The sequence below is a fragment of the Erpetoichthys calabaricus genome, chromosome 8 (assembly GCF_900747795.2).
Source record: "Erpetoichthys calabaricus chromosome 8, fErpCal1.3, whole genome shotgun sequence".
NCBI classification, from domain to species: Eukaryota; Metazoa; Chordata; class Cladistia; order Polypteriformes; family Polypteridae; genus Erpetoichthys; species Erpetoichthys calabaricus.
Genome location: NC_041401.2, coordinates 170,553,747 through 170,569,136, shown reverse-complemented (window position 1 = coordinate 170,569,136; position 15,390 = coordinate 170,553,747). Strand labels below are relative to the sequence as shown.

Below are 15,390 nucleotides of genomic sequence, written 5' to 3'. Positions count from 1 at the left end.
CCTTAATATAGAGAGATATTACCTTTAAAAGATGGACAAGTGAGACTTTCATGCCCAAGTCAAACTGCACTGATTACCTTTCAATTGACAGGAGTGTCAATTGGAGAGAAGAAACAAAAGGAGGGAATGTATATTCAGTCATTCACCATCACTACATGAATTCTCCCCTGGTCAGTATCACTTTATGAGGACTGACAACAGACAATACAAATAAAACACAGTAAAGGACACAGGCCAAAAATTAAGAGACAAGCAACACAAGAAATAGAACACTTTTCTTGACTTTAATTAGCGCTTGCTTGTGTTTTCAAAATTCAGGTTGTACAAATAAAATTGATAATATTTAAAAATGTCAAATTGACCAGATATCAAATTACTTTAAAAACCCATTAGGTGTAAAAACTTAAAACCAATTTACAAAAAATTTAGGCATTTCCAAAAAAAGTGTGTTTTAGTTGTCAGACAAAAGTAATGAAAAAACTGGGCTGCATAGATTCTGCAGGCATTCACTGGTATCTGGTCAACTGCATGTAGCAAGCTTTCGATCGTCAAGTCAAAACTGTTTCTTATTGCTCAAATCTTCATTTCATTTTGATGTTTCTTCATGTTGACTAAACTGTAATAAAGAAAACAAAAAAAAGGCACATCAGTACTGTGGTTTCCAACAGCGTAAGAAGGTATATTCCATGTGTGAGTGACATGGTGGGGGTGTCCATGTGAGCCCCAGGACAGATTAGAATCCTGTTCAAGGATGGATGGCTCTTTGTCACAAGGGTGAAATGCAACTTTTTGCAGATGCTACATAAATACACACCAGAATTGCTACAGACTTCCGACTTGGCTAAAGAAAAGAGCAGTCACAATGTAATGTTAGACATTATGTAGGCGTAATGGAGCCCAGTAATGTTTGGCACACCTCTGCTGAATGTGTTGCTCCCAAAACCTCAAAGTTTATGTGCGAGTATGTGCAGTGCTCTTCCCAAAAGATGCCAGCTTTGTCTTCATTCACTCCTCCATGACTACCTCTAGCAGGTTCAAAAGTTTACCTTCTTAATCAGCTTCCCGATTTTGGTGGGCCACTCTTGAAGCAATGTTACCACCCCAGCTCACCACAGTACAGAATAATTGCACTGGTGATCACAGAGTTGTAGAACATTTAAAGTAGGTCACTACCCACATTAAAAGGGCACAATTTCCTATGCTGTGCCCTTTTTTGTACAGTTCCTCTCTATTACAAGATCAGCCCAGCCTATTAAAAAGGGTGGTTCCTGCATTGTACTCTCTGGTGATAGAACAGGCTACACCCATTCTCACCACCCTATACTGGAATAGGTACATTGTAGTATGTTCTTTCTTGGCAACATATCTTGCACAAATCTACTGTACATGAGAATGTGTCAAGTAGTTCAATAAAGTGCTTCATGTCCATTAAAATATATAAAAAAAGGATGCTGAAGCACAAAAATGACCGCACCTATTCCCTTCCATTGCAAAATATTAAAAATGCACAGGTCAGGTTCAATTCATCCATTTACTTTTTGAATGTGGTGACCTAACCGAATTAGAAAAACTGCAAAGATTGTGTCAATTTAGGAAAAGGAGGCTACACAAATCAAACTGAATTACAATATGGTTCGACAATGTGTCGTTCCTCACTGTTCATTTACTAAAAATCAGAAGGATAAACAGACAATCTCAATCCATGTCTCAGCAGTACCTTTCCCGATTTAGCAAGTCATTTTTAAAATAAACAAATTATACAATGGATAAAAATGTAACCACTTTGTAACAAGACTCCATATATGGAAAATGCACTCCACCTATTCATTTCCTGAACCACTTTTTCTGATTGGTTGGCCTATCCCAGTTTTGAATGTGGTGTCAAGTACATTTGGGCAATTTCTGGCACAAAAACTTCCAACCCTTTGAAAGTTGTAAATTAACCTTGCACACAGAGTTTTGGGTTGCAAGATGAAACTTACACATGTGCTGAAAACAAAAAATCTTTACACACTTTGATGCCCAGGAAGGAAACTAAAATCATTGAATCTGTGAGAAACCAGCAACACTAAACATTTGCACGAGTTTAAGCAAGCAAAACTGGGACATGGAATTGCCCACCATAAATGTCATTAACACATGTAGATTGTGGAAGTTTAAAAAGGTAATTGGCATATTTTTTGTGACCGCAAATACAGCAACCCACAATGGAAGAATTAAAACTCTCATTAAGCACTGGTAGTGTCATGTAAGGCAAGTTTAAAGCCTCAAGGAGGATAAATGGGAGAATTATGGGACAGAGACAAGTACAAGTGATGGCAAAATTAAAAAAAAAAAAAAAAAAAAAAAATTCTTGAAGGTAGGGGAAACAATCTGATGAAGCAGAAAAGAATGGAGGTGGTCAACTCCTGAATCAGACAGGTAATTTGAATGCTTGACTCATGGGTTTTAACAATAAAATCATGCACCAAATGAAAAAAGTACTTTCTACATATATTAAATGGCTTTTCAATTGAGTGCTGCCTTTAAAGATGAAACAATGTAACATTAGCTAGGAGGTGAATTAATTAATGAGAGAAAGTGAGGGTGCAATCAATACTCAATTTCCACTTTGTTATTCTCGACACAGCCACCTACAAATAAAAGAACTGGATGTGGTGTTGCTTTACTCCTTTCAGAAATGCAGCGTCTATTCAATAAAACACTGTAACCTGAGCAGTACAATATGCACCACCGATTTCTGTAAAAATACTGGGTGGTACATTGTAATGCCTTAAAGGCAAGTATTTTATAAAAATACCAGTAATGTGACCTATTAATACAGCTGGCACTGTTGAAAAACCAATCAGCAGGAATGCCACCTCTTCAAGATGGAGGTTTTGATGTACAATTAAAACCCACCCTTTCCTTAATATTCCCAGAGTTCATGTAGAGGTGAAGTGAACTTTCATTCTAAGTAAATTAAATGTGAAATATTCCTTTATGTAAAGTTCCCCTAAAAATGGGCAAAAGAATTTTATCAGTATAAATTATTCAGGAGTTCAAAGCTACTTTAAATTTGAATAAGTTGCATGTTGATGTGCAGTAGCCAAGGATGGTTTGGGCAGGTGAAGCAAAACATATGTCCCAAAACCCAAGGGAAGCACAAAACTAAACAGAAAAGAACTACAGGCTACAATGAAATAATAAAAATAGGACTTCTTAAATGCATGTAACATTACTAAAAAGGTCATACCCGGACGATGGTAGAGGTGGTAAGCCGGTATTTACTCAGCCCCGCCCTGCTCGGCCTCGGGAGCGGACGTTTTCTCAGCTGGTGGTTCGGCTGCCTTGTTCTCTTTGCCATCTTGAGGTTTAGGGTTCTGTGGGCGTCTACGACGGTAGTTGAAGTTGCGGCGATACCTGCGTTGACGGGGCTGTTGATTCTGAGATCCATCTTCCTGGTTCTCTTTGTCTTCCTCGTTGGCATCATCCCTTGGTGGTCTAGGACGTGGAGGGCCCCTAGGAGTGGGAAGAGTACATTAAAACAAAGCAAAAGCACCACATCTCTAAAGTACAGTGGAACAGCAAGCAGCCCAATGTAGAATCCAAAAACAACAATACTCTGACCATCTGCACAGAGCGACTTTCCAATTTTTAGTTCAAAACAAGCAAATGAAAATTTAACTCTGGACCAACAACTACAGCTTACACTGAAAATCACCGTTACAATGCTCATTGAAAGGTTCTCAAAAGGCCTTAATCTCAGTTATGAGAGAGTGTACATTTAATGATTTGCCACCTGAACCTATGCTGGTACTCATTTGATGGAATGTGGTGCTAGGTATACAAACAAGCACAGAAAAAATACAAATAAGTATTTCACCATCTATTCCTTTTTTTTTTTTTTCTAAAAATAATAATATATATAATTCATTACCACAATTACAGCTAAACTAATGCCACAGACATGAAACCTGTAAAAGATGCTTTGAATACTTCTATTTTGAATTGTACAATAGATGTGGGGCATCCTAAAGTGGGGAAAAAAGAATCCTTCCTTAAATGTCAAACTATTGGTATCACAAAACCAAGGAAAACAAATCTAGTTGGCCACCCCTGGATTAGTCATTTAAGTTTCACAATCTGTCACTCGATAAATGTACACTTTTGGTCACCCACCAACCAAACAGAAGTACCAGGTCTGGAAACTAAATAGAGAAGAGCAATCAAGTACATTCCTGGCCTAGACGTCCTGTCCCACTCTGACAGTATAAGACAGACAGGTGCTCAAAAATAAGGCAAAACTGTTCCCCTTTGATTTCCACTCATACAATTTAAGTGTAAGTTCATTAAAGACAAACTAGGAAGCACATTACATATACAGTCATGGGAAATCTGGAGCAAACTACAGAGTCCTGTTATTGAAGAAACCACCTTGACAACTCAGTATCTTAGATGAGATTACAGGAAATGTTAGCTAGTAGCTAACCAAGAGAGTTTATACAAATAAGTATTTCTCTTTTGAAAGACAAAAATGTCAAAAGGATCAAATGTCTGGTTATGTACTGAAGTTCCTATGTTACACTACATGTCTTTAGTCCCCAGGGCATTCAGCACTTGCACATTTCCAGGGGTTCAGTAACCTTGGGAGACTATTTTGCACAAATGAAGCAAACCCATTCAAACCACCACATCAAGTTTTTAAAAATAAATTAGCAATGCTTTGTCTAGTCTTATTTAAAAAGACATGGGCCAAAACCAATTGTTGGCCACAATAAACAGGTTCTACTTACAATAAAGGAAGCAAGTCAGCAGTGAAACTTTTTCCAAACAAAGCGATTCAAGATTATATAACTGCTGTCCATTCAGTGATCTCTTGAATATATATAGCTCTGAACATAACCCTAAATATTTTTGGGAGCAAGTAGGATTAATGCATTACAGGTTAAGCCAATTATAGGTGGCATTTACTTCCAGTCCTTGATCTTCTTCTGCCTATTGTATAGAAGTCTGACAGCATGCACACATCCGGTTTATAGATTTCTGAACTGGTTAATAAAATTTAAAGTTGAAGTAGACACAGAGCAATGCTCCACGAAAATCTTATGGTGCAGATATCAGAACTCCGTGTAATGTTTTCCCTTCACACTTCAGTGTTCATGTAAATTACTTATTTGGGATGTTATTGTTTGTTGTGAAAATAAACTCAAATACACTAAATACGCTTAAAAATGTAATTTGACAATAAAAATTGCATTTCTGCCTGACCAGGTAGTAACTTCAAAATTACAGTTAAAGTAAAAAATTTCTCCAAACTGTCCAATTTGCAGCTCCGAGTTCATAATGCATTTATATGCAATTTGAAAGTTGGAAACTACCGTTTGTCCAACATCATGTTAAGGCAGCATTTGACCTTACCACAACAGACAACCATTATTAACTGGAGAAACCTTTAAAATTACTAAGAATTGAGAACAGGAGCAAGGCATTTCTTAATCCTATTTCACGAGGACCACCAACTCCTCATTCTACTGCTTTGTTGTCATCATAAGAACATCTAGTGCACTCCTTTAAACAGATTTAAATGCTGGGAGGAAAGGAAGACTTAAAAAAAAAATAAAAAAAAATACAAACCTTGGCAGGAATCTTGGTCTGTAGCCTCTGTAGTAGTTCTGTCTCATTGGTTTAGCACTCGGGTCTACAGCACCTTGGTTTATATCCCCTTCAACTCCCTAAAAACAAAGTAATTTCAAGGTCCAATGGTGTGTTTAAATATATCAACCCCATTCAAGGTCACAGTCCATGCACAAAGTGCATTAACCACAATAGAGTAATACAAAAAAGTCTATTATATAAAAAGAAAGATTATGTCCACATCTCTCCTTTATAACCCTAAGTTAACAAAAGGATATCAAGGCAAACTCCACAAGTTGGGGGGGTGGGGAACCACACACAATAATGCCTACATGAAGCCATTTATGATTGCCAAAAAAAGCGCAACATTGTCTAAAACAAAAGCAACACAACTAAAAGTTAAATATAGCAGTACTACCTCTGTGCTCTCTCCACGAGATGGAGCATTTGTGTATGGCGGTCGGCGCCCATATCGTCTGCGGACATAGTAAGGTGGATAGCGACGTCTTGGAAAAGGAGGTCGGCGCTGCTGGGTCTGGATTTCCCCATCTGGTACATTCTCCATACCTTCTCTCTTCTCACCCCCTTCGTCACCATCACTCTGGTAATTCTGCTGATAGTTTCGTGGAGGACCTCGGCGACGTGGGTAGCGTCTGTAGCGGTTACGGTCTGCTGCATATTTGCTTCCCTGGACTGGGGTTCCACCAGGACCAGTGACATTAGCTGCTTCCGCACCCTGTTTAACATTAAAAAAAGCAAACAAGTACAACTTCCTTAGAATGTGATTGAAATTAAGTAGACCACCAAGGAGAAAAAAAAAACAAAAAAAAAAAAAACAAAAAAAAAAAACCAACTTTCCCAAGTTAAACATATTTAAACGCACCACTTTACAATTAAGAAATGTGGTCAAATGAACATAACAGTAACAGACCTCTGAAGTGAAAGAACCACCTCCCCGATCACATCTTTCATTCACTTTCAGAAAATGCTGAAAAATTCATGCAACTTAAGGACTACCTTAAAACACAAGACAGCTTTGTAATTGAACGTCAAGATCCAAGGGGCACAGGAAAAAAAAAAAAAAAAAAAAAAAAAGTACTATGTACTCCTAGGTAGGATTTATGCATTTATTTTTTACATCTTACACAATAGACCACAGAAAATTTAACAGCTTAAGCTCATTTCAAAATGAAAACTATAGATATGAATTGTATTGGGTACTACCAGAACTTGCCTTCTCTCCTTCTACTACATCAAACTCCACTGTTTCACCGTCTCCAACACTGCGCAGATATTTTCTTGGGTTGTTTTTCTTAATGGCGGTCTAAACAAAAGTAGTGAGAGAGGCAAGTCAAAGATATCAAAACTGTCACGATTTATTAATAAAAACACCCACACGGTCCACCAAATTGAATCTTTGCAGGCAACATTTAATTTCCAGCAACTTATTTTGTATTCATCACACATTATACAAAAATGGCAATTTTTTTTATTCCCTTTCTGAAAGCACTTAAGAGTTTGTTGTAAACAGCCTTAAACAAGTTTTATCTATGCCTTAGATCATTGTTCCAAACACACCTTGAATAAAATAAAAATAAAAAAGTGCATCTAAACAAGTCTACACTAAGGCTGGGAAAAAATACCTTTACAATAGTTTACATCAAACACCACCTGCCCACACAGGATGGAAACCACATAACACACAAATGAAGCAAAGTACATTGTGTAAGTTACATTTGGTAATAATGGTGCCATGGAATGGTAGCATTTTGTTCTATGATTAGTACATTCAAATAAGAATTTCCCCTATACATATTAACACCAAAGACCCTATATACCTATACAGCACGTACCTGGTGTACAAAGACATCTTCCTTTGTGTCATTTCTGTAAGAAGGGGAAAACAAAAATCAGGATAACATTAATCAAGAGAAAAATGTGCACTGTACACAGCTGGTGGAGTGTCTTGCTTAAATAGTTTAACATTTCCTGAGATTTTACTGACTTTAAAAGGTTCTGTACAGTCTATATTGTAACCTTTCCAAACACATGAATACTAGTTAAATATTCACACAACAGGTACAAGACAATAATGAACTTAATTTATATACAAAATAGTGATCCCTCGCTATAATCACGCTTCGACTTTCGCAGCTTCACTCTATCGCGATTTTTTTCTCATACACGCTTACGTCACTACGCATGCGCTTTCTGAGAACTTTTATCTAAGCCCCACGATGGCTCCTAAACGTGTTTTTTCTACGCCTTCTGACAATAAAACTAAGCGCCGGAGGAAGATGCTTACCATCCAGGAGAAGGTGAAGCTCTTGGATATGATCAAAGATGGCAATACCCTACAAAAGCCTCCTCACACATATGAAAAGACAGCACCAGCAACTGCCTATCAAGATGTTCTTCAGCCGCGCACCCAGACACCCACTGCCTACTACTAGTACTCCTTCAGTGGAAGATAACGCACCTGCTGAAGATACTGCACCACCTGAAGACTCTCCTACTGAGGTCGTGCCTTCATAGGTTAGTGGTTGTGTGTAAGAACTGTGTGAGTGTGTAATTAAATGTAAAGTACAATAATATATTTGCAACGTCTAATATGTCTTATTTTCTCTAATATATTGGGTAATACGAGTGTAATGGTGACTAAAGGGTGTTATTTCATGTCTAGAGGGCTCCAATAATGTTAAAACACGTATTTAGAAGGTCGGAAACAGGTTTTCTATATTCTTAACTGCGAAAATATTCGATTTATAAATAAAGAATCCTACTTCGCAAAAATTCATTTATCACGGTAGAATCTGGAAAAGATTAACCATGACAAACGAGGATTCACTGTACAATTTATCAAGAGCTATTACAGTGACAAGGCTAACATTACAATAATTAATGAAGTTGTACGAATACCTTTTCTTAGGAAAATGCATATTGCCAAAGGAGGAATGCTTAGAAATGTGTATTGTGGTGTGCGTCTACACACAATAGTCATTCTGTAAACACTGACAGATACATCACTTTAAAATTAGTCAATGGCAAAGTAAATGGGTCCCATAAAGGACTGATGCCCTAACCAGAGTGGCTTCAAGCCATGTACACAGTGCTGTGGATAAAAGATCATGGTCAATGAAAAAGTTTACAACTGTGAAAAGACACAGTCGCTATCTTTAGAGGTGCCATTTAAACATTCTTAAACAGTTGTGAAGTAGAAAACTCCCCCACTAATTTTAGTGTTTTGGGTGGGCAATTGTGAATATCTTCTGTACTTGTGCTCATTCACTTAAACAGCATTACAATCATAGCTAGAAATGTTGCCAGAGACCAAGTTCAAAATGAAACAAATAAGGCTCTTTATTCTAGAATACCTAAACATTATTGAAATAAATCTGAACTGCTCCCCCATTACTTTTTATTTTAATATAGATTTAAGGCACCACCTAATATTGACAGCACTTTGCTCCAAAGAAATCATATGAAATCAAGACAGATGGAAAACTTAAGCCATATAAAGAAAAGAAAAGAAAAAAAAAAAACACACAATCCAGCAGCAGCATACTGATAATATTAAAAGAGTGATAAAAATGCAGTGCAAGGTAAAAAAAATACAAGGTGGAGAGTGTAAAGTGGGAATAATAGACAACAATCTTGTATAGTGTTACCGTTTACCCTCCTAGGTGGAACTGAAGAGTGGCATAGTGTGGGGGAGGAACGATCTTCTCAGTCTGTCAGTGGAGCAGTCACTGAAGCTGCTCCTCTGTCTGGAGAGGATACATAGATGCAACTGTTGCCTGTGGCTGACCAATTTTGAGGTGCCACACGAGCAGAACAGGCAGGCAGTATGAATTTGCCATCACTATTCTCTGTGTGTGTATATATATATTATATATATATATATATATATATATATATATATATATATATATATATATATATAGGGGTGGTGCTGCCAGTTACTGGGGTTTATGTTTTCGGATGACTGGGCAACAGTATTTGGCTATTAGTATTTTTACACTGGAGTATCAAAACCAACAGCTACTATTTTTATAACACAAAAATCGGCCAACTCCAATGTGTTTTAAGCTTGATGACGAGATCCCATATGCATAGAACTCCATAAAATGGACAGAAGTAGAGTGTACACTGCATAATAAAGCTGCTTGGTTTTAAACCTGCGAGACCGAATGGTACTAGTAATTCAGTGGTCAAACTTGTTTCTACTTAAACAGTGCTGCCACTGCTACATGATACAGAGAGCTTTGTGCCGCTTTCCCTATTGCACAGGTACCTCCACATGCAGAAAACAGTCAATGTGCACTAGAGTTAAGGTAGGGAATATTAGAGCACACACTTTGAAAACCTGACCAACATGCGAAGATGTTATACTGTGATACACTGAGATGTACCATCTTGCACAGCTGGAGAAAACTTTATAGCCACAGCGTCTTACTAAAAACACTTTGGGCACCAAGATTCCAACCTACAACGCCAAAAATGCCTGCATACAGTTTTACTTTAATTAGCCATTTTGTGAACTTTGGATTTTGAACATAAGCAGTCAATTTTGCAACGACCTGCCTTGAAAACAACCATAATTGTTGCTGAATGACACTTTAAAAAGGTTAATCTCCCCTGCTTAATCTAAACAAGTACAGTAAAAAGAGTAAATGTAATGTGTTACTTTACACCACTGGTTTCAAGGAATGCAAGTTTTCTAGCTTTCCTGACTATCTGGTACTTGTGATATTAAAGAATGCCCGAGGATCAGTTAGCCTAGTTCAATAAAATAGAAATTTTATCTGTTAATAGTGATTTTCCAAAAAATTCATTGTCTTCATAAATAGTTGACTAAAGTTTGTATTACTACTCCATCAACTGGCCTTATCTCAATTGTAATGCTACTTGACTTGTTTATCACTTAAGTTGCATCGGTTCAACCGAATATTAGCATATTAAAGTTGTTCCAAGTCTGCATGCAGGAACAAACTCCACAGGGAGTGCCCCGGTTGAAATCTGAACTTGGGACTCTGGAGACATGAGGCAACAGCACTACTCACAGTGACAATGTGTTATCGGATTGTATATGGTTGGATTTATTTCGGTTTAGAAGATTAAAAAAGGAAAAAATTCTTTGAGAAAACAAGTTTTATTCTTTTTTTTTTGCCTGCCTACATAACAGCAGGCTTTAAATCAAAGCAAATTTCAAGTTAAAAAAAGCTTACAACTGCTGCATGACAGTCAACAGAAATGCCGTATACATAAGCTTTCAAGGACAAACCACTGGCAAAGATAAAAATACAGAATCTCATTCCTCAGGTTTTATTAAAGGCTTTAACATGAAAAAAAGTCTAACAGAAGGGGAATATAGGGATAAGTCAAGAAGTCTGTAAAATGCAATGAATTAGCCATTGTGTAGATAGATAACTAATTGATCCGATACAACAAACCATACACGATTTAAAGAAATTTTAAAAAGCAAAAACAGCACAAACCTGTTGATGAATCCATAGCCGTTCCTCACATTAAACCATTTCACTGTTCCCAGGACTTTTGTTGCTAGAAAGGGGGTGGGGGTAAGGGGGGGTGAGAAAAAAAAAAAAAAAAATCACTGCAAACAAACAGACTAGAACATGTTTTGTCAAATTTCAAATGCAATTGCTCTTTAAAATTGTTGTGTATTTTAGATTTTCACCAGCTGGGATTCTAGCAGAGTGTTAAAATTTCTATAGTCCAAAAGATTTTCTTCCTGAAAAACGTCCATTTGCTCAATGCACACTGGACACTCCCCTGACAGGATTGACATCCTGTCCAAAGACATTTGTTCTCTTCTAGACTGATTTCCAAGTCTTGAAATTCACTTACTATCAATCACTGTTTATCTAAAATCTTTGGCCATAAACTCAAAAATAAAACTTAAGGCATCACAAGAACAACAATATGCACAAATATAGGATGATAGCAGAAAACAGTTTACTTACTGGATGCTACTGCTGTAGATAATACTTCCCTTACAAGAACACTTTCATTGAATGATGTTGGATTATGAATGTAACACTTTGTAAAGAGGTAAAAATACTCGTGTAGTGGTAGCTCTTGGAAAAATAAACATCCCTAAGAGTATGGGAAACCCACACTTCCTCAGACACTACTTGCATCTATGTATCACTCACCAACGGGTTTATAAACTCAAGTCTGTCATCCCTTTTGAGCATGTTTCATAACTCTTAACCCCCTTCTGTTGGTTTAAAACAGTAATTCTCACTCAAAAGAACATACCTCATGGTTGTAACTTTAATCTAGCCAGTTCTCCCTTTTTTTAAACTGTCAGAAGGAGAAAAACTGTATAATTCTGGTGGGGATTAATTCAGCTGGTGATTCAATGGTTAGTGCTGCATTCTCCCTCTCTAAAATTCAAGGTTTGAAATACAGGCCAGTTTTACCATATGGAAGAGGCAGGAGCTTCCTACCCCCTAGGTACTGCTGTACAACAAATGAATGCAGGCAAAGCTAACTGGCAACACTAACCTGGCCCATTTTGCAAATGAGTGTGCCAAGTGATGAGTAGAGACCATGAAAATAGCTCCTACCTGGCAGATAGGGGCAGTATGTATCCAAAGCCTAAAATTGGAACGTGCAATAATGTCTCCATTTGGCCAAAAAAAAAAAAAAAAAAAAAAAAACTACTACAAAACTACTTACTCACAGCTGATGGGTTCAAGTAAACCGTGTTCCAACATTTGTTCAAGTTTCTCAATACTGTACCTGTTTTATATGGCGATTTATTTATTTATTTTTCACATATCACACTTTGTGGGGAAAAAGTGGGTTAAATGTGCCTTAAAGTTGACCCACTGTTTATACTATACACCACCCAATTTAGATCAGTCGAACTTCTGCAGGGGTTAAGAATTCAGCCAGGTAAGAATTCCCGTTTACTCGAGTCTTCGCGTCCTGTATTTTCACAGGACTACACTTTTATGGGCACTGGGCTGTTCAGATCTCCGTGGATCATAGTGATTACCATAACGCATTAGCACGTGTTTGTCAACCGCCCAAACGCAGACGCTGTACGATCTTTGAAACTGTACCCTGGGCGGCTATATTTACGTACCAGGCTTTTTATAGGTATGATTCAGTCTGGCAAGCTAACGAGTGGACGTGCCGAAAACCACCCAAGTTCAACAGGCACCATCGTCAATTAAACCTATTTAGCCGTTATCAGAAGGAAATGCACGAAACAGACTAGGCCCGTCCACAATGCGCCGACCAACTGCTCTGTTCCTGGCAGTGGATCCCTTCTCTAAATAAGGCACGACGGCCGGGCAAATCAACTCACGCGGCAAGAAGTTGAGCGAGGGCCTAACTTTCTCAGAAAGCCGAAAAGGAGGAAGTGCCGCGACCTCCACGTGGGTGGCAGTGAACTTGGCAAAAATCAAGTATTTAACATAACGAGCAGCTTAACGTGCCCTTTCTACGTCACACCACCCCTCCAAATACAATAAACCACCGATTAAACGATAGTAGTCGTCCCCAACCATGTGGCCGAGGGCAAGCCAAAAAACGCCGAAGCGCCAAACTGAAACGGACTACTTAAACCCAAAAAAATACACCACCCTTCCCCATCCGTCCATCCTATTAAACCCAACCCGCGTTCTTTCCTATCGCGCACTTTCGAGGACACAATACATGGAAACGAACAGATAATGACTGTTCAGGAGGTTTGCTTAACTGCTACTTTCCACCGAACACTACGGCAGACATTTTGGATTTTTTTTTTTTACCGGCCTCCTCAAGCAAGAGGCCTCTTGACGTTTGCTTCCCAGGCTCGCGGAACAGCAACTTGCCTCAAAACCCACGCTATATGTTGCCTTTCGCTACCACCCCCATAGTATGAATTACACTATACAGCCCCGCCAACAAAGAGATGTTCTATTCCCGGTTCACCTCTGACGAAACAAATCGTCACTCAAATCGCACGACTCAAACTAAAAAAAAAATCCTAGCAAGATGCGACGATACAAAAATATTTTTTTAAAATATAAAACTGTACTGAAAGATATGAATAAATATGGACAATCAAGATCAAGGCCAAGATCAAGACGATTACATGACCAGTGAGACCTCAATCCGGGACCCACGCTGTCCCATCCCCCCACCACCAACCCCGCGCTTCTTCACTCATCTTGGTCCGTCCAATCCGTGCAACAGCTTCGCCGATTTTCTATCACACATACAAGGGCCGGGGGGGCGCTTGTCGATTTCATCACCGCACCAATCCCGCCAAACGGCGGAGGAGTGCATCGAGGAGTAACGTGCAGGCCGAGGGGCCATACTTTGTAACTTGACGACTTGGCCGATCGCACGTCGCCACAAACCAAGGGCCCACTAACGTACACGGCTTGTCAGCCCAGTTTCCCTCCCCCTCACGCGCGCACACAAACACACAAAGAGAAACCAAACGCCGAGCTACAAACGGTTTTCCTTTTAAATAAACGACGGCGACTCCGCTGAAAAAATGGTAATGAAAAGTACACGCTAACCGCCCGCTTCTTACCGATGACCTTCTTATCCCCCGCGGTAGCTGCGGCTGCCGGGCTGGATGGGCTCTCCGCGGCGGCGGGCTGCTGCTGTTCCTGCTGTTGTGTTTCGGCCTCGCTGCTCATGGTGGTTTCTGGCTTTTAACTTTGACTTTTGCCGGCGGTGGCTCTCTAGTATGTTTTCCCGGTGCTGGATGGTAACCTGGGCCGGCGGTGGTGGGGCTGCTGCCTTCAGGCTCTTAGCGTTCCTCTCTCCGCTCCCGTTGCCGATCGAACTGGACGGAATGCGAGCCGATACCGTACAATATTGTCTTCATTCAGCCCACCTATGCGAATAGATGATTGGTTATCCCCCTTGTCATTTGTAGGAAAAAAGTTGCGGTTGTTGATACGCAGATAACTTATTGGATAGAGTGACTGCCAATCAAAGGTTAGCTACGCGTTATTGGAGAATCTTTTGAGAGGCGGTGCCTGATGAAGACTAAACACAAAGGATATCGATTGGATGAGCACGTGTCATTAAACAGAGCCGAGTCTAAGTTTCTGGTTTTAATTGGCCAAATACCTGTCAATTTAATTAGAAAACCGACTTGTAGAAAAAAACTCCGTACACTCTTTCTCTCTCGCTCGTTCTCTATATATAGTACAGAAATACACACATACAGTATATCTGTATTTAATTAAGAATAGCAATACAAATAAAATTATGTATTACACCAAAAATGTATAATTAGAACAGATTACTAATAAAATAATGAATTACATAGTTTATTAAAGGCATTGAATCACTTAAACCATTTCATTTTATGAACATAGAATTAAATCTTTGTTAAAGTGTTAAGACCAGCAATGATGTATGGAACTGAGAAACAGGCAGTAAAGGTAGCTTAGAAGAAGAAGTTGGAAGTTTGGATGTGGCAGGAATGGGAATGTTGAGATGGGTGTATGGAGTTAAAAAGAAGGGCAGAATAATAAATGAGGCAGTCAGAGGTACAGCAAAAGTAGGAGAGATGTCTAAGAAAGTAGATTGAAAGTGCGTGTGCTTGTTTACCGCAATGGTCTTTATAGCTACTGTATGTTGTCCCTATATAGTGCTCCTTACAGGCAGGCCCCCGCAGCGTCACCATTAAGATGAATTAGGGTACAGATCATAAAGGGGTTGAAACCCAGCCACATGGGTTAGCTACTGAACAGTTGGTTGATGCACTAATAAGCTTGGCCTACAGCGTAA

At 38.9% G+C, this 15,390-nt stretch overlaps 1 protein-coding gene across 1 annotated transcript; it reads right to left on the bottom strand.

Annotated features, from left to right (window-relative positions):
* Positions 1–265: 265 nt before the first annotated feature.
* ybx1 (Y box binding protein 1) lies at positions 266–14,461 on the bottom strand. The gene is made up of 8 exons (XM_028807786.2): positions 14,177–14,461; positions 11,115–11,178; positions 7,470–7,503; positions 6,851–6,940; positions 6,035–6,352; positions 5,617–5,714; positions 3,236–3,501; positions 266–616 (listed from the first exon to the last, which is right to left on the bottom strand). The coding sequence occupies exons 1-7, from the start codon at positions 14,283–14,285 to the stop codon at positions 3,267–3,269; spliced, it is 948 nt and encodes a 315-aa protein (XP_028663619.1). The 5' UTR covers positions 14,286–14,461; the 3' UTR covers positions 266–616; positions 3,236–3,266.
* Between the last annotated feature and the right edge of the window lie 929 nt (positions 14,462–15,390).